Source organism: Saimiri boliviensis, chromosome 5, assembly GCF_048565385.1.
Source record: "Saimiri boliviensis isolate mSaiBol1 chromosome 5, mSaiBol1.pri, whole genome shotgun sequence".
NCBI classification, from domain to species: Eukaryota; Metazoa; Chordata; class Mammalia; order Primates; family Cebidae; genus Saimiri; species Saimiri boliviensis.
In genome coordinates, this window is record NC_133453.1 from 102,619,345 (window position 1) to 102,639,432 (window position 20,088).

At 40.0% G+C, this 20,088-nt stretch overlaps 1 protein-coding gene across 1 annotated transcript in view; it reads left to right on the plus strand.

Moving 5' to 3' along the window:
- The window catches only part of MCM6 (minichromosome maintenance complex component 6), a 45,056-nt gene that overhangs the window by 2,223 nt on the left and 22,745 nt on the right, over positions 1–20,088 (plus strand). Inside the window, exons 2-9 of the mRNA XM_039470192.2 lie at positions 4,927–5,073; positions 8,015–8,125; positions 9,197–9,446; positions 11,736–11,901; positions 12,185–12,330; positions 13,318–13,468; positions 15,514–15,655; positions 18,634–18,775. Coding sequence (XP_039326126.1) covers positions 4,927–5,073; positions 8,015–8,125; positions 9,197–9,446; positions 11,736–11,901; positions 12,185–12,330; positions 13,318–13,468; positions 15,514–15,655; positions 18,634–18,775 — 1,255 coding nt within the window. The remainder of the gene's footprint in view (positions 1–4,926; positions 5,074–8,014; positions 8,126–9,196; positions 9,447–11,735; positions 11,902–12,184; positions 12,331–13,317; positions 13,469–15,513; positions 15,656–18,633; positions 18,776–20,088) is intronic.

The following is a 20,088-nucleotide window of genomic DNA, read 5'->3' on the forward strand; positions in this document are numbered from 1 at the left end:
CCACCTGTTTGTTTTTTTGAAATTTTTAACTCTTTCCGAAGCTGAATTCGAGTGCCACCTTTTACATGTATGACTCTTATAGATGTTCCTTCAGGCAGATTTAGTTTCTATTACCCTAGCACATTTCTTGTTCTTCTCATTAACAGGACCATCTTTCTTGTCCTCATTGTTTACTTGTCTGACTCCCTAGACCAGTCGTCCCCAAACTTTTTTTTTTTTTTTCCAAAAGAAACTAGGTATCTATTTTTTTTTTTTTTTTTTTTTTTTAATAAGAAAAAGAATAGGCTGGGCGCAGTGGCTCACGCCTGTAATCCCAGCACTTTGGGAGGCCGAGGCGGGTGGATCACGAGGTCGAGAGATCGAGACCATCCTGGTCATCCTGGTGAAACCCCGTCTCTACTAAAAATACAAAAAATTAGCTGGGCACAGTGGCGCGTGCCTGTAGTCCCAGCTACTCAGGAGGCTGAGGCAGGAGAATTGCCTGAACCCAGGAGGCGGAAGTTGCGGTGAGCCGAGATCGCGCCATTGCACTCCAGCCTGGGTAACAAGAGCAAAACTCCGTCTAAAAAAAAAAAAAAAAAAGAAAAGAAAAGAAAAAGAATAAAGAAGAGGAAGAGGGAGAGAGGATGGGGGTATTGCTTTATTGCCCGGGCTAGAATGCAATCTAAATATGGGTATGCCTATAATTGTCCTTAATAATGGAGATATAAAAGAAAATGAGGGAAGAGAATAACAAACAAGGAGCCAACCAACATTTCATTTAAACTTCTAAGTTGATATGATGTGGTACTGATCTACGTATTCCTGTATTGGGTGCGTATATATTTAGGATCTTTAGCTCTTCTTGTTGTTGCATTGATCCTTTTATCATTATATAATGTCCTCCTTTGCTTCTTTTGATCTTTGTTGCTTAATTGTAACTTCTACTTTTTATTTATTTATTTTAGCGCTCTGTTTGGTTGGTAAATCCTTCTCCATCCCTTGTTTTGAGTCTTTGTGTATCCTTGAATGTGAGATGGGTCTGGATGCAGCATACTGATGGGTTTTAGTTTTTTATTCAAATTGCCTGTCTGTCTTTGGATTGGGGGATTTAATGAATTTAAATTTAGAATTAATAATAATATATGTGAGTTTAATACTGCCATTTAATATTAGCTGGCTATTTTGCCGATTAGTTGATGTAAATTCTTCGTTATATTGATGCTCTTTTTGGTATTATTTTAGAAAGGCTGATACTGTTTGTTCCTTTCTGTGTGTAGTGGTTCTTTCAGAAGCTCTTGTAAAGCAGGCCTGGTGGTGATGAAATCTCTGAGTGCTTGCTTATTCACAAAAAACTTTATTTTTCCTTCACTTGTGAAACTTAGTTTGGCTGGATGTGAAATTCTGGGTTGAAAGTTCTTTAAGGATGTTGAATATTGGTCCCCACTCTCTTCTGGCTTGTAGGGTTTCTGCTGAGAGATCTGCTGTAAGTCTGATAGGCTTCCCTTTGTGGGTAACCTGACCTTTCTCTCTGGCTGCCCTTAGTATTTTCTCCTTCATTTCAACCCTGGTGAATCTGACGATTATGTACCTTGGAGTTGCTCTTCTTGAGGAATATCTTTGTGGTGTTCTCTGTATTACCTGGAGTTGTATATTATCCTGCCTTACTAGGTTGGGAAAATTTTCCTGAATAACATCCTGAAGCATATTTTCCAGCTTGGATTCATTCTCTTCGTCACATTCAGGTACACCTATCAAGCGTAGATTAGGTCTTTTCACATAGTCCCATATTTCTTGGAGACTTTGCTCGTTCCTTTTTATTCTTTTTTCTCTAATCTTGTCTTCTTGTTTTATTTCATTGAGTTGGTCTTTGACCTCTGATATCCTTTCTTCTGCTTGATCAATTCGGCTGTTAAAACTTGTGCATACTTCACGGAGTTCTCGTATTGTGTTTTTCAGCTCCATCAATTCACTTATATTCCTCTCTAAATTGTGTATTCTTGTTAACATTTCGTCAAATCTTTTTTCAAAGTTCTTAGTTTCTTTGGATTGGTTTAAAACAAGTTCTTTTAATTCACAGAAGTTTCTCATTATCCACATTTTGAAGCCTGCCTCTGTAACTGGAACACACTCGTTCTCCATCAAGCCTTGTTCCATTGCTGATGAGGAACTGTGATCCCCCCTGAGGGAGAGGCGTTCTGGTCTTGGGTATTCTCAGCCTTTTTTGGCTGTTTTCTTCCCTTCGTTATAAATTTATCCATTTGTGGTCTTTGTATTTACCGTCTTTGTAATTGGTTTTCTGAGTGGACGTCTGACTTATTGATTCTCAGCGCCGAAATCTGAGCAACCCACTGCGCCTACTAAATCAGCCGCGTTAAGATTGATGGTGCTTTTCTGACTCTGCACCAAGAACCGACGCTCCGAGGTGCCGGCAAAACCGCCTCGCTGGTCACAAGAGTCACGCTGGCGACCCGTGGGGCTCCTCCTCTGGGAATCTCCTGATGTGTGAGCAACAAGAATTCATGTGAAGGTGTGGCGTCCTCTCATTCTTTGCGTTTTCACTGGGAGCTACAATCCCGAGCTGCTAGTGATCAGCCATCTTGGATCGGCGTCCCCAAACTTTTTACACAGGGGGCCAGTTCACTGTCCCTCAGACCGTTGGAGGGCCGCCACATACTGTGCTCCTCTCACTGACCACCAATGAAAGAGGTGTCCCTTCCTGAAGTGCGGGCCGGATAAATGGCCTCAGGGGGCCGCATGCGGTCCGCAAGCCATAGTTTGGGGACGAGCTGTAGTTTGGGGACGCCTGCCTAGACAGATGATGTTAGTTAACCCTAGGGCAGGCAGGAACAACACTGCCATTTTCAGCCTCAGATACTACTGTCATAGGACTTTGCACATAGTTTAACAAATGTTTTAAGGAGTCAGAACATGCTGTTGCTGTATTTGGAGGAGGAATTTATTTTTTCTTAAAGTGAATCTGCATATTCTGTTTAAAGGAACAAAAAATAAATTTGTGTGATACCCTACTTGGGCTTTAGAAGGAAAAATTCCAGCAGCTTTATTTGTTGTGCATGTTTCAGTTTTCCTGAAGTCTTGGGCAGTGAAGCACCTCATTCTGTATTCTTATTTCTATTCTGCTTCTTAAATCTGTGACTAATCTATCATTTTGCAGATTCCCTACAGAAATGTAATCTTTGGTTTTAAGACTGAATTTCTTGAAACATTTTCCAATCTTGGTTATACATGACAGTGATAAAAGAACAATTAGTAGTTGTTTTGTTGGGTTGTTGTTGTTAGTAGTTGTTGACTGAAAAATGTCAAATCAAGAAATACTTAGTTTACTCTCATGCCAGGGGGTTAAAAAAAAAAATGGCTGGGCGCGGTGGCTCATGCCTGTAATCTCAGCACTTTGGGAGGCTGAGGCAGGTGGATCACTAGGTCAGGATGTCAAAACCGTCCTGGCCAACATGGTGAAACCCCCATCTCTACTAAAAAATACAAAAAATTAGACAGGTGTGGCAGCACACACCTGTAGTCTCAGCTACTTGGGAGGCTGAGGCAGGAGAATCACTTGAATCTGGGAGGCAGAGGTTGCAGTGAGCTGAGATTGTGCCCCTGCCCTCCAGCCTGGGTGACAAAAAAAAAAAAAAAAAAAAAAAAAGGAAAGAAACTGGATGTGTCTTTCGACTCACACCTATAATCCCAGCACTTTGGCAGGCTGAGGCCGGTGGATTGCTTGAGCCTAGAAGTTGGACACTGGCCTGGGCAACATGAGAAAATCCCATCTCTACAAAAAATACAGAAATTAGCTGAGTATGATGGCATGTACCTGTAGTCCCAGCTACTCGAGAGGCTGAGGAAGGAGGATCATTGAGCCCCAGAGGTTGAGGCTGCAGTGAGCTGTGATTGCGCCACTGCCCTCCAGCCTGGGTGACAAAGCAAGACTGTCTCAAAAAAAAAAAAAAAAAAAATTTAATTTAAAATCCAAAGACCTACTTTTCCTATAACTTTTACAAGCACATCACTTTTACAAGCATTCTCTCATTTAATCTTCACAGCAGTTTTATGAGATTACTTGAGGTCCTAATCTTTTTTTTGTTTTTAAGAATAACAAAAGGATGTTTAGAGGATGTATTAGTCTATCTTCATGCTGCTGATAAAGACATACCTGAGACTGGGCAATTTACAAAAGAAAGAGGTTTAACTGGACTTACAGTTTCACAAGCCTCACAATCATGGTGGAAGGCAAGGAGGAGCAAGGCACTGATGTCTTACATAGATGGCATCAGCAGAGAGAGAGTGAGTTTGTGCAAAGGGACTCTTTTTTTTTTTTTTTTTGGGGAGACAATCTCATTCTGTTGCCTAGGCTGGAGTGCAATGGTGCATTCTTGGCTCACTGCAACTTCCGCCTCCCAGGCTCAAATGATTCTCCTGCCTCAGCCTCCCAGGTAGCTGGGACTACAGGTGCATGCCACCACGCCCAGCTATTTTTTTTTGTTGTAATTTTAGTAGAGATGGGTATCACTGGTTTAGCCAGGATGCTCTTGATCTGACCTCGAGATCTTCTCGCCTTGGCCTCCCAGAATGCTGGGATTACAGGCATGAGCCACCGCACCCGACTGGAACTTCTCTCTTTAAAACCATCAGATCTTATGAGACTTACTTACTATCATGAGAACAGCACAGGAAAGACTTGTCCCTATGATTCAGTTACCTCCCACAGGGTCCCTCCCACAACATGTGGGAATTCAAGGTGAGATTTGTTTGGGGACACAGCCAAACCTTATCAGAGGGGATAAGTAACTTACCCCAAGTTACAGAACTGCTAAACATGAGACTGTCTGAGCCAGTTGTTGGAGTTTAACCAATATTCTGAATTATAAATCACTCAGGTTCTTTGTACTACCTGCGTCCTTAATCTAGTCATCTCACATGTACCTGCAGGTTCCAGAGCAGCGACGGAGAAATTAAGTACTTGCAATTAGCAGAGGAACTGATTCGTCCTGAGAGAAACACATTGGTTGTGAGTTTTGTGGACCTGGAACAATTTAACCAGCAACTTTCTACTACCATTCAAGAGGAGTTCTATAGGTATGGGTATATTAATCTTCTTTACTTTGAATGGGGGTTGAAATCTGGGAAGCCAGCTGTTAGACTGAGTGTTCACTTGTGTAGCAGAAGGGCAGCTTTCATAGTTATTTCCCTCTGAGAATAGGCCCTTTGATACTGCCAGTGGTCATTTTAGTACTGCTCTGAACTTCATGTAGGCCTTTATGGAGCTGAACTTTTTTTTCCAAATACGGTTGTTGAAAATCTTTGCTTTCCATATAGTTTTCCCAAGGGAAAACAGTACTTAGTAACTTCTGTGTCATTCCATTGATCCTTTTCCCCCATAGGAATAAGTGTTCGTGTGGGTCCTCTTCTTGTACTAGGGGTATCTTTGCAGCATTGACGTAGTAATTCTTTTTTTTTTTTCTTTTTTTCTTTTTTTCTTTTTTTTTTTTTTTTTTGAGACGGAGTTTCGCTCTTGTTACCCAGGCTGGAGTGCAAAGGCGCGATCTCGGCTCACTGCAACCTCCGCCTCCTGGGCTCAGGCAATTCTCCTGCCTCAGCCTCCTGAGTAGCTGGGATTACAGGCACGTGCCACCATGCCCAGCTAGTTTTTTGTATTTTTGGCAGAGACGGGGTTTCACCATGTTGACCAGGATGGTCTCGATCTCTCGACCTCGTGATCCACCCACCTCGGCCTCCCAAAGTGCTGGGATTACAGGCTTGAGCCACCGCGCCCGGCGACGTAGTAATTCTTGTTCCCTTAAAGTTTACTTCTGTTTCTGCTTATAAAAGCATATGTATATGTTGTAGAAAACTTAGAAAATAGAGAAAAGTAGAGAGAATTAAAGTGCTTGTACACTTGTAATCCCACCAACATCATTAGTAGGTTCACTACAACAAAGTTGCAGGAACTTTCCAAGTCTGCAAGTGCAGAGTTTTGTGAGGATCTTCTGTTATATTTTGATGTCTTTCTGTGTTTATGAAATTACTCCATTTCATGTAAAATTTCTTAAGATCATATTAGTAGTTCTAATTGTGTGTGTTTTTTAAGAAATACTGTTGTTAGACATTATATTTAATAGTAGGCTTTTGTTTTGAATTGTTATGTACAGCAAGAAACATCTTTGTACACTAGACTTTGTATCAGGATTAAATGAATATGACAATCTGTAGAAATAGAATCAGGTCCATGTTTTTGCCAAAACCAAGATTTTGAAGGAAATGAGTGGCACCAGGCCATGTGGCCCTTCCAGCCTCAGCATCACTTGGTGGCAGGTTGGGGTGGGGAGGGGGTGGGCAGCAGCATCCCAGCCTTGAGATGCTTCACTTTCCTTCTCTGTAACCAGACCTTGAAAATTGTTCGTTTCATCAGGCTCTGATCCTCAACGGCCTTTTGCTACGTGCCTCCCAAGACATTTGTCTCTTTTTTGTATAAACTACAAAATGTTGAAAATGTATTTCCTGAAATAAATGTTTCAAATGCAGAAACCAAAAAAAAAAAAAAAAAAAAAAAAAGAAATAGAATCAGGTTAAAATAAATTGTGGACAGTTGTGAAAGATAAAATCCAGGGATAAGGAGACAGTCTTGTTCATTTCTTGGTAGATTGGGAGATGGAGGATTTGTCTGTGTTTCTAGTCACAGCTGATAGGAATAATTGGAGGGTTAAATAAGCAACAGAATTTATTGTGAAAGCATGTAGCAGTAGAAGTTAATCGTACTGACAAATGAGGGCGAGGTGGAAAATCAAGCCTAATGATAGAAGCAGCTGTGCCGTTCCTCATGGACAAGCCAGGCAGCAGTTCTCTTTCCTGAGAGTAGCATCTTTTTTAGAGGGCTTTCAGACCCCACTTTTTATTTTTTATTTATTTATTTTTGAGACAAAGTCTCACTCTGTCACCCAGGCTGGAGTGCAATAGTGTGATCTTGGCTCACTGCAACCTCTGCCTCCCGGGTTCAAGTGATTCTTCTGCCTCAGCCTCCTGGGTAGCTGGGACTACAGGTGTGTGCCACGATAACCAGCTAATTTTTGTATTTTTGGTGGGGATGGGATTTCACCATGTTAGCCAGGATGGTCTCGATCTCCTGACCTCATGATTTGCTCACCTTGGCTTCCCAAAGTGTTGGGATTGCGGGCATGGGCCACCACGCCCAGCCCAGACCCCACTTTTCAAACAAACTAAGCTGTAGTAGCTATTATAAACTTAAAAAGACATGCATAGTTCACTCTCACCAGTTAAATGGAGCATTTTTGCCAGTTTGTTCTCACATTAGTACACAAATACTTCTGTCCTCATCTGTTTCTTATCAAACTAGCCAGGTGTGGGGACTCACACCTGTAATCCCAACACTTTGGGAGGCTGAGGTGGACAGATCACTTGAGCCTAGGAGTTTGAGACCAGCTAGACAGTAAGGTGAAATCCTGTTTCTACCAAAAACTCCACAAAAATTAGCTGGGCGTGGTGGTGTATCCCTTTAATGTCAGCTACTCAGCAGGCTGAGATGGGAGGATCACCTAAGCCTAGGGAGACTGAGGCTGCAGTGAGCTGTGACTGTGCCACTGCATTCCAGTCTGGGTGACAAGCTGAGATCCTGTTTTAGAATGAAACCAAATAAATAGGCTAAGACTTGACACTTGACTTACTAAGTTATAAACAGCCCACAGAAAACTCACAGTATTGAGCATAATATCATCTTGGACAGAGGAATGACCAACAGTGTGGGTGCTATATGATTATTTAAAGATAATAGATTAGGTCTGCTGTGCCATTTTATATTTGGTGTTTCTGTTTTGGTGGGATAGGAGAGAATTGAAAGAGGGTCCTAAACTCAGACTAGATAATAAAAGTGTCCTACCCAGTTAAGTTTTAAGGCTTAGTTGTAACCAGATGAAATTCCTTAGTTTTGACTGTTGGTAGGTATGTAAAGGGAAGGAGGACTTGGTAAACCTCTAAGGTATCAGTTAACTTTTTTGTTTTTTAGAGTTTACCCTTACCTGTGTCGGGCCTTGAAAACATTCGTCAAAGACCGTAAAGAGATCCCTCTTGCCAAGGATTTCTATGTTGCATTCCAAGACCTGCCTACCAGACACAAGTAAGAAACCCTTCTCTGGAAGTAAAGGAATTCAAACGGTATAGGTACCACTTAGCTAACGGTCAGAAAACTTGAGAAGTTGCCTTGATCTGCTCTTAACTGGCTGTTTAACATTACACAAATCACTTTTACCTCACCGAGCCTCAGTTTCCTTACCTATGAAGTCTTTTGGCTTAGGTTTTCTACCTAAATCATGCAAAAAGCAGGTTTGTTGTTATAAAATTATTTTTTCATAATTGGTAGTCACAATAATTATAAAATGAGTACTTATAAGATTGATGCTGTAAAATGTCGGGAGGAAAAGTAGTGGTTTGCATTCAGATTTTGTAGAAGGTTGACTTTCTACAAAACGGGTTTGTAGAAGAGTTATACCCAGTTATCCAGAAAGTTTAGTTTTGGAGAAATGTATTTTCCTGTGGAGATGGGATTAGATGTAAATGAAGTAATGCAGATTCCTAGGATTGTATTTTCAGGTGCCTTTTAGGGAAATTTGGGAGAAATTCTAGTAATTCATGAATCTTTGGAAATTTTTGTTAAATACATGATTTTCAAACACCCCTTTAGCAGTTATTTTAAGAATATACTGGATAAAATTGAAGTGATATTTTGAAAACTTAAACCACTGAAATTACTTTATAAAATTACCAAATTATTTCACATAATGGGTTTGTAAAGTAAAGGAAGTGTTTTTGAACTTTGTGTACAAAATTTTTTCCCATGATAACTTTATTATGTAACATGCTTTTTTGTAGAAATTGCAGGTAAGCAAAAAAGTATTTGCATATAAAACAAAAATAGGATAATTCTGTTTTGTAACTTTAATTTTTTTTTTGGTGTCCTTTATTTCATTTCTATTTATTCATTTATATATTTTGTTCTGGTTGCATAGACATCATATAATTTAGGAATGGGCACGTTGACTAAATGGTTCTTATAGAAGAGTCCAAAGAATACCTCATCTCTTGAATTTTTTTTTAAGCATAAATTATCATTGAATGCCCTCTCACTAAAATGGAAAGATTCTTAGTTAGGAGATGAATGTTTACTAATGGGACATTTGTCTTTAAACAGGATTCGAGAACTCACCTCATCCAGAATTGGTTTGCTCACTCGCATCAGTGGGCAGGTGGTGCGGACTCACCCAGTTCACCCAGAGCTTGTGAGCGGAACTTTTCTGTGCTTGGACTGTCAGACAGTGATCAGGGATGTAGAACAGCAGTTCAAATACACACAGCCGAACATCTGCCGAAATCCAGTTTGTGCCAACAGGAGGAGATTCTTACTGGATACAAATAAATCAAGATTTGTTGATTTTCAAAAGGTATTTGTTAGCATCTGTTTAAATCAGAGTCTGTCTATGGTAATGATTCATTTCTAGGCCCTTGCAATAGCTTATTTAGATAATGTTCAACTCAGTTTTTTTTGTTTTGTTTTGAGACGGAGTTTTGCTCTGTCGCCCAGGCTGCAGTGCAGTGGCATGATCTCGGCTCACTGCAAACTCTGCCTCCCAGGTCCAAGCGATTCTTCTGCCTCAGCCTCTCTAGTAGCTGGGACTACAGGCACATGCCACCATGCCTGACTAATTTTTTGTATTTTTAGCAGAGACAGGGTTTCACCATGTTAGCCGGGATGGTCTCGATCTCCTGACGTCATGATCCTCCCGCTTTGGCCCCTCAAAGTGCTAGATTACAGGTGTGAGCCAGCACGCCTGGCCTTAAGCTCAATCTTTATGTAAGTTAAGTATCATTAAAATGACTACAAATTTAAGCCCAAAACTCTTAACATAAATTGTTAATTGTTAGTATATACATCTGTTTTAACCTTTAATAACTTGGATTAGAGGTTCTTTCATACTGACAGGTGTATATGTCAAAGAATAAATGGTATCTAGGTTGTTGTCTTATGAACTGGAGTTAAGAAAACTTTGAAGAAGTAGCAACTTGTTAGTGTAAGATTTCTATTGGTGCACTGAAAGGAGGAAAGCATGAATAGAAGGACAGGCTAGGTTGGAAGCAGTGAGGATTATCATAGTTGAAGTAAAGGAGCCAAATTGGAGATCATCTGAGAGACAATTTGATATAAGACTTGGAGGTACTTGGATCCCTAAATCTTAGGCTGAGAAGTTTGAGCCTATCTTTTTTTTTTTTTTTTTTTTTTTTTGGAGACGGAGTCTTGCTCTGTTGCCCAGGCTGGAGTGCAGTGATGCGATCTTGGCTTGCTGCAGTCTCCACCTCCTGAGTTCAAGCAGTTTCTCCTGCCTCAACCTCCTGAGTAGCTGGGATTACAAGCTCGTGCCACCAAGCTCAGCTAATTTTTGTATTTTCAGTAGAGATGAGGTTTCACCATGTTCATGAGGCTGGCTTCAGCCTCCCAAAGTGCTGTGATTACAGGCGTGAGCCACTGTGCCTGGTCTAGTTTGAGCCTATCTTAATAAGCAGTGTGAATATATTGGGACGGTAGGGTTTTTTTGCTTAATTTTTTTTTTTTTTTTTTTTAAGGAAACTGAATAAGTCAGTGATGGATTTAACAGAGGGTAATAGCAGTTTTAGTTACCTGGGCAAGAGGATGGATGGCACTAGTAAGAATGAAGGGGAACTCTCAGCCAACGCGTTTTCCACGCTTCCATTGGTCCCCTGGACCCATGCTGTAACTTCTACTTTAAAGAGGAAAAAAAATGAATGAATGAAGGGGAACTCTCAGATTTCAGCAGAACTTAATTTTATGGAGCATATAAAAAGCAAAAGTTAAAGCAGCTCAAGTATGGAATATTATCAGATGAAATTAATATTATTTATTTTACTCTGATAATCATTCTCTTTATTTAGTTTTCTTATATTAACCTGATAGCTTATAAGATACACATATTCTACCAACAGCTTTGGGTAGGAGATGCCTTGTTTTATAACGTATGAGTCTAGATTGGGTCTTATTTTAGGGGGGAAAACACAACTCTATGAAGGAAACTCTCGACAATTAAGACATTTGAAGACATACTAGGTAATAGAAGATATGTAATTTTATAAAATTAAATATTTTAAAATTCTCTTGGTTGTGATAATGGTATTGTAACATAGAGGATTGTCTTTATTCTTAGAGATGAATGCTAAAATATTTAGGTGTGAAGTTTTTTGATGTTTACAACTTTGTTCAAATATATAGTAAAAAAGAAAAAACCGTATATGTATCTAAATAATGTTAGCAGTTCTGTTGAAGCAGAGGGTATAAAAGGTATATTTGAAATTTTCCATAAAATTTCCTTAAAGCTTAGGGGAAGATGGAACATAGAACAGATATTTAGAGTCATTTTGAACAAAGAGGAGGAAAAAAAACCTTTTTTTTAATGATAGTGAAAGTGAAGTTTTTTTCCCTTTTTCTCTGCTGCCCGAATCAGCATGAAGTTTTTAAATGATGTAATCTCTTGCCAAATTGAACTATTTGACTAAAAGGAGTTTTAGGGTAGATAATTTTTAGGATGAATGTTGATACATATGAAAAGTCTGCTGACGGGTCAGATAGTTTAGAATATGTCAGTATTTGTGTTTTTTAATTTAGATTGTATGGCATCTGAAGGGGATTGCTTCTCATTCTGGGCTGTTTGTCTTTGTTACAGGTTCGTATTCAAGAGACTCAAGCTGAGCTTCCTCGAGGGAGTATACCCCGCAGTTTAGAAGTAATTTTGAGGGCTGAAGCTGTGGAATCAGCTCAGGCTGGTGACAAGTGTGACTTTACAGGGACACTGATTGTTGTGCCTGATGTCTCCAAGCTTAGCACACCAGGTCAGTAATCTGTGGCTCAGATTTAACAAATTCTCAGTTACCTAAAATGCAGAGTATAGCTTCCCACATTTTTCATTGTCTTCTTTTTGGCTGCCAATCAGAAGCTGAGCAAGGAAATGTGATGAGAATAAAAACAAATTGGTTTTGCCACAAATGGTGCTATTCTGAAAGTTTTCAAGGCTTAATTGAAGTCTTTGGATTTATACTTTCATTTATTTGAGCAATTTTGATGTTCAACACCTTTGATGTTTAAGTTGTGAAACACCCTATCATTCTGTTTCAGGAGCACGTGCAGAAACTAATTCCCGTGTCAGTGGTGTTGATGGATATGAGACAGAAGGCATTCGAGGACTCCGGGCCCTTGGTGTTAGGGACCTTTCTTACAGGCTGGTCTTCCTTGCTTGCTGTGTTGCACCAACCAACCCAAGGGTAAGTCGTTTTTAGGTTTTTGTTTGTTTTTGAAACAGAGTCTCTAACTCAGGCTGGAGTGCAGTGACAAAGTCATGGCTCACTACAGCCTCTACTTCTGGGCTTAAGTGATCCTGCCACCTCAGCCTCCTGAGCAGCTGAGATTATAGGTGCACAGTTAAAAAAATTTTTTTCGAGATGAGATCTTGCTCTCTTGGCCATGCTGGCCAACAGTGAGTCTTAGTAGAATGACAGCTTAAGAAAGACCTACCCTTAGGCTGCCACAAAATGATAGGATTCTGAAACATCTAGGTTATCTAGTCAATGTTAAGAGCAGGGAATGGGGTTGAGATTTCATGAGTTTTAAAACCAAATCTTTTGATGTTTGTCTTTCTGATCTTGGGGAAAAAAAAATGTCTTATTTGATGTCTTACATAAGAGGTCAATGCTTTACGTGCAGTGGTACAAATTGTTCAAGCTGCTTTTAAGTTTCACAGTTCCTCTGTTATACTTCTGGAGGAAATATAAATAAGAAGATTTAGTAATCTGGGAAGTAAATTTCTCAGAATGATGAACCCTGGGCAATATTGTTCAGTTAACTTGATTCTATGTCATAAAGGAGAATTTGGAAAATAGTTCAGTGTTGGAAAAAGGGAGTGAACATAATCTGTTATTTGCATCTTTATGTCAGTGATGAACATTCTACACATCTCTTGAGCATTCAGATTGTTTTAAATCTAGGTATAAAACAGTAGTGGTAGCTTTTTTTTTTTTTTTTTTTTCACTCACTGGACAAATTGACAAAACCTTAAGTGTCTTCGTTAACTGAGAGCTTACTAGTTTGGGGAATTTATTTTATTATTATTTTTTTAATTTACAGTCAGAAAATTGTGAGGTAGACTTCCCATGCTATGTTGTGTTTGTAATGAAGTTTCTTCTCCTTTACACTGTTTTGATTGCTATAGAAGCAATTAAACTAATAATTCTTCCTTTGTTCTCTACCCTTAGTTTGGAGGGAAAGAGCTCAGAGATGAGGAACAGACAGCTGAGAGCATTAAGAACCAAATGACCGTGAAAGAATGGGAGAAAGTGTTTGAGATGAGTCAAGATAAAAATCTATATCACAATCTTTGTACCAGCTTGTTCCCTACTATACATGGTAAGAATTCCATTCCATCCATAGCATAAACTTGAAACCAAAATAATGGTAATAAATAGCCACAAATGATTTCTTAAAGCATGTAAATTAGACCATGAAAATTTTTAGTGAGTCTAAAAGAGGTCATTTACAAAAGGACAGGTACATAATTTCACTTACATGAGGTACCTGTAATATGCAAATTCATAGAGACAAGGTAGGATAGAGGTTATCAATGGCTGGGGAAATGGGAGAAATGAGTTATTTGATGGATAAAGTTGCTATTTGGGATGATGACAAAGTTCTGGAAAAGGATAGTGGTGACAGTTATACAACATAATATACTGACTGTCTCTGAACTATACACTGAAAAATGGTTAAAATGATAATTACGTATTTTTATCACACTTTTTTTTTTTTTTTTTTTGGTTAAGATAAAAGGTCATTTTGTCATCTTATTTCCTGGTCTTGTGACAGAACTGCACTTAAGTGTGTTTCAATATGATAGACTAGTCTCCTGGCCTTTTGTTGTTTTGCGTGTGTGCGTGTGCATGTGTGCTTTAAAGAGACAGGGTCTTGCTATGTTATCTAGGCTGAAGCAGTCCCTCCTGGGCCAAAGCAGTCCTCCTACCTCCAGCATCCCCAGTAGCTGGGATTACAGGTGTAGGCCACCACACTTGGCTTTTGTATCTTTTTTTTTCCTCTTGAAACAGAGTCTTGCTTTGTTGCCCAGGCTGGAGTGCAGTGGCGTGATCTCTGCTCGCTGCAGCCTCCGCCTCCTAGGTTCAAGTGATTCTCCTGCCTCAGCCCTTCCAAGTAGCTGGGATTACAGGCACACGCTACCATGCCCAACTAATTTTTGTATTTTTAGGAGAGATGGGATTTTTGCCATGTTGGCCAGGCTGGTCTTGAACTCCTGGCCTCAAGTGATCTGTCTGCCTTGGCATCCCAAAGTGCTGGGATTACACGGGTGATCCACTGCATCCTGCCTTTTTTTCCCTATCTAAATATAAAATAGAGAAGTTTTGTTTGTGGAATGGGTTTTTAATTTTCTTCATCTTTTGTTTTGTTTTGTTTTTGGAGACAGGGTCTCACTCTGTTGCCCAGGCTGGAGTGCAGTGCAGCAAACATGGCTCCTGACAGCCTCAATCTCCTGGGCTTAAGCAGTTCAAGCAGTTCCCCACCACAGCCCCCATGTTAGCTGGGACTACAGACGCCTGCCACCATGCCAAGCTAATTTAAAAAAAGAAAAATTTTTTTTAGAGATGGGGTTTCAACCCTGTTGCCTGGGCTGGTCTCAAACTTCTGGGCTCAAGCAATCCTCCCCCCTTGGCCTTTCAAAATGCTCGGATTACAGGCATGAGCCACCACATTCAGCCTAATTTTCCACATTAAGAAATGCCTTATGTAAATTTGCATAGCACTTTGTTGATGGAGTTCACAGAGTCGATAATTCCACAGAAAAATGTTTCTTTCAATAGCACAGTGTTCTTTTTAAAGAAAATTATACTTTTCCTTCTTGGATTTAAGAGCTAAGCAGCTGTAAATTGTATTCAGCATCTTATTTAATCCACATGAATTCAGTTAACATTTATTCAGTGCTGGTCACTGTAGGTGTTAGAAAAGAAGTGTTATGAACCATTTCCTCAAACATTTGACAGAACTGTGAGAACAGCCAAGAACTATGAGAACAGCCATTAAAAAGGACTAGCAAATGTGATAGGCTTTGGTGGACATAGTTCGTTTATCAGGAGACAGGGCTAAGGCATTGGGTAAGGTTTTGTGTAAGAAATAGGACTCATGGACAAGTAAAGGCTCTTAGGATGGTGAGCACTGGCATCTGTGACATTTGTGGTATAGGAGAAAACATTCGAACTGTGGTTTAGGTGCCTAAGTCCACAGAGCAAGAACCAAGATGAGAGCCAGATATTATTACTCCAGTTTTATGCTTTGCTTTAGGTGACTTTACCTTTTGGTTAGTAGGCATTCCTTTATCGTTTCCTCTGAAAGTGTTTAACTTCATGTTGAAAAATTAGTTTTTCATGTATAGCTTCTTTTCATTTCAGGCAACGATGAAGTAAAACGGGGTGTCTTGCTGATGCTCTTTGGTGGCGTTCCGAAGACGACAGGAGAAGGGACCTCACTTCGAGGGGACATAAATGTTTGCATTGTTGGTGACCCAAGTACAGCTAAGAGCCAATTTCTCAAGTAAGCGTTTGCCTGATAATAGTATAGCAGGAAAATGTACATAGTTCCCAGGCTTGCTGTGCTACCAAGAATATAGTTAGTATGGCTTTACTAGGAGTGTAAATTATGACTATGGTGACTATATAATTCTCATAGATTAAATATTATTACCTTTCAGCTAGGATATGGCAACATTCTACAATTTTTTAGAATAGGGGAAAATTGCCTGTAATACCAATCTCACATTGAACTCTTTAGTCTTTGTATAAAGGTCAATGAATATGTGAATTATGTATTTTCATTGTTGTAAATCACATTGTACATACTTGTGATTTTAATTTCCGCTAAACATTTTTTCCTTGTTTCTTTATGCATGGAAAAATCTCAAGAGTTTGTCGTTTTCACAATTGTCCCTTTTTTGTTGGTATATAACTTACAAAATCATTTTCTTAGCCCTGTTAAATAGTTTAACAGGATAGTTTGTTATGATAATTAACTGATACAGATACAGTGAACATCATGAACAACATACATTTTTGTTTGTTTCCATTTGGGTAAATTGCTAGATACAAGATTGTTGAGACTAAGAATACAAACATTTGTAAGATTTTAAAACAGGACATACTTTCCAAAGGGAATTTTACACTAACTTTGTCAGCGTAAACACAATTTTTGCCTAGTTTTAGAAGCTATAATAAATACTCGGTTGCTTTCAAACTTTTAAGAAACTTAGGGCCCAAAATAAAAGCAACCCCAGTTTCTGAGCACCTGCCATGTTCTCAGTGCTATTTATGTGTTATGTCTTATTCTAGCAGTACCCAGACAGGTATGTGTATTACCCTCTTTTTTTCGGGGACTCAAAACCTCTCCAAGCCCATGAGAAATTTGCCCACTGTCTTGTAGGTGAAAGATGACACTGAACCATGAATACTAAAATTCAGATAAAGTAGCCTGCAAAATATTTACTTCATAATACATCAAGCTGCCTTTTATTTGTTTTGGAAATTTGTAACATAGTACCGTTTTAGAATATTGAACATTTTTAGTTGGTTTGGAGTTTTATGATTAAATATTTCTTTTGAACATAGCACAAACTGAGTTTTAGATTTTAAGATAGTAGTCCTATGTTACAAGGGATTTTTTTTTCTTTTCATTCTCTCTCAAAAAAAAAAAAAAGATATACTACAGTGTTGCCTCTGGTAACAGTATCATGTGGTATGTGACAGTCTTAGTGAATTCCATAGCATTTTCTATGTATAATGTGTGTATATAATGATAGCTGGAGTATCCAGTCTGGCTGCCTTTTTTCCTTGCCTAATTGCCCTTGATTAGAGCCATCAGTATAATGTTGAATAGAAGTGGCAACAGCAGACATCCATGTTTTGTTCCTGATATTAGGGGCAAAACCTTCAGCCTTTCACCTTTAAATATGATGTTATCTGTGGGTTTTCATAGATGTCCTTTGTCAGATTAAAGAAAAAACCATTTATTTATTAGGCTTAGGAACATCTTATCGATTCCTGGTTTGTTTGGTTTTTATAATGAAAGGGTGTTGGATTTGCCTTTTCTACATCTGTTTAGATGGTCATATAGTTCTCTTATTAATTTAGCATGTTAATTGGTTTTCAGATGTTAAATCAATCTTGCAGTTGGTTTGGTTTGGTTTGTTTCTTTGATACAGAGTCTCACTCTTGTCACTTAGGCTGGAGTGCAGTGGTGTGATCTCAGCTCACTGCAACCTCCACTTCCCAGGTAGTGATTCTCCTGCCTCATCTCCCAAGTAGCTGGGATTACAGGCACCTGCCACCACACCCGGCTAATTTTTGTATTTTTAATAGAAATGGAGTTTCACCATGTTGGCCAGGCTGGTGTTGAACTCGACCTCAGGCGATCCACCTGCCTTGGTCTCCCAAAGTGCTGAGATTACAGGTGTTAGCCACCATGCCTGGCCCCGTTTTATTTTTGATTGGAAGATCTTCTGATAGATAGTTGTTGCTGTTTATTACTATTAAAGACTTCTTTTAAAATTGATGTTTTAGACTGGGCAGGGTGTCTCATGCCTGTAAATACAAAAGTTAGCCGGGCAGGGTGGCAGACACCTGTAATCCCAGATACTCAGGAAGCCGAGGCAGGAAAATTGCTTGAACCCGGATCGTGGAGGTTGTAGCGAGCTGAGATGGCACCACTGCACTCCAGTCTGGATGACAGAGCAAGACTTTGTCTCAATTTTTTTTTTAATTGATGTTTTTATCAGGTATTAACTTCATCTTCCATTTAACATGAATGGATTTAAGTCTTTTTGAAAAGGTGAAGGAGGCCAGGTGTAGTGAATCACTTAGGAGTTCTAGACCAGCCTGGCCAACATGGTGAAACCCCATCTTTACTGAATATACAAAATTTAGCCAGGCATGGTGGCACACGCTGGTAATCCCAGCTACTCGGGAGACTGAGGCATGAGAATTGCTTGAACCTGGGACGTGGAGGTTGCAGTGGGCTGAGATTGTGCCACTGCACTCCAGCCTGGGTGACAAAGCGAGACTTCATTTAAAAAAAAAAAAATTGGGAGGCCGAGGCAGGCGGATCACAAGGTCAAGAGATCGAGACCATCCTGGTCAACATGGTGAAACCCTGTCTCTACTAAAAATACAAAAAATTAGCTGGGCATGGTGGTGCGTGCCTGTAATCCCAGCTACTCAGGAGGCTGAGGCAGGAGAATTGCCTGAACCCAGGAGGCGGAGGTTGCGGTGAGCCGAGATCGTGCCATTGCACTCCAGCCTGGGTAACAAGAGCGAAACTCCGTCTCAAAAAAAAAAAAAAAAGCAAAGCCAAAGGAGATAAGCCTTCCCATTTAGTCTGTGGCATGTGTCTTTATGAATTGCTTAAACTTGATGCCATTCTCAGATGTTAACTTCAGTAGTTTAAACTTTTCTGCTGATTTTCCTGGGAAGGGTACTGTATAGTCACATATTAATGAGTCTTTATGTGATAACCTTCAACAGGCACGTGGAGGAGTTCAGCCCCAGAGCTGTCTATACCAGTGGCAAAGCATCTAGTGCTGCTGGCCTAACAGCAGCTGTTGTGAGAGATGAAGAATCTCATGAGTTTGTCATTGAGGCTGGAGCTTTGATGTTGGCTGATAATGTAAGAACATTTTACACTCTTCATTACAGTATAAAGAAGTCAGAATGCCCTGTATTCTATCGGTAAAGTCCCATAAGTTACCATTAAAAAGATGTCCTTAAAAATAGCATTCTCAGCCAGGTATGGTGGCTCACACCTGTAGTCCCAGTACTTTGGGAGGCCAAGGTGGGTGGATCACCTGAGGTCAGGAGTTCAAGATCAGCCTGACCAACATAGCGAAACCCATCTCTACTAAAATTACAAAAAATTAGCCAGGCATCGTGGTGGGTGCCTGTGGTCCCAGCTACTCAGGAGGCTGAGGTGGGAGGATCACTTGAGCCAGGGAGACAAGCTGCAGTAAACCAAGATTGCACCACAGCACTCCAGCCTGGGTGACAGAGCGAGACTCCGTCTCAAAACAAAAAAAGCCCAGCATTTTAAAGTAAATAATTCATAGTTTTCTTCAGTTAGAATTAAAATTGTCATTGAACGGCATGTTCTGAGCTTCTAGAGCAGGCGTCCCCAAACTTTTTACACAGGGGGCCAGTTCACTGTCCCTCAGACTGTTGGAGGGCTGCCACATACTGTGCTCCTCTCACTGACCACCAATGAAAGAGGTGCTCCTTCCTGAAGTGTGGTGGGGGGCCGGATAAATGTTCTCAGGGGGCCGCATAGAGTGTGTTACCTGTCCTGAGCATGTGTGGTTGCTGTGACTAGTTAGATCAGTAGATGTGTATAAGTTGTAGGTATAAAGTCAATCCTGAGTTGACACAAGGTTTTGATGTTGAGTAAAAGTACAGTAAGTGTATATTTTTAGTTATGCTCTTAGTTTTAAGTCAATCGTGTGGTTCTTTCTAGCTGTACGATCTGTTGAATTATTTTCCTTAGAATTAAGAAAGGGAATTAAGAATGTTCATTTACCTATCTTCTACTTGTTTGGAGAATAGAAGAGTCCTTGTGATAGCAAACTTTGTGAGTGTACTTGTAATTTTCCATCTGAAAGGCAGTCATTGTTGTTTTGCTTTGCTTTTTTGAGACAGAGACTAGAGTAGTGGCACAGTCTCAGCTCACTGCAACCTCCACCTCCTGGGTTCAAGCAGTTCTCCTGCCTCGGCCTCCCGAGTAGCTGGGACTACAGGCATATGCCACAAAGCCAGCTAATTTTTGTATTTTTAGTAGAGACGGGTTTTTGCCATGTTGGCCAGGCGGGTCTCAAGCTCCTGACCTCAGGTGGTCTGCCCTCCTCAGCCTCTCAAAGCACTGGGATTACAGGCATGAGCCACTGCGCCTGGCTGTTGTTTATTAAGAGACAGGGTCTCACTCTGTCACTCAAG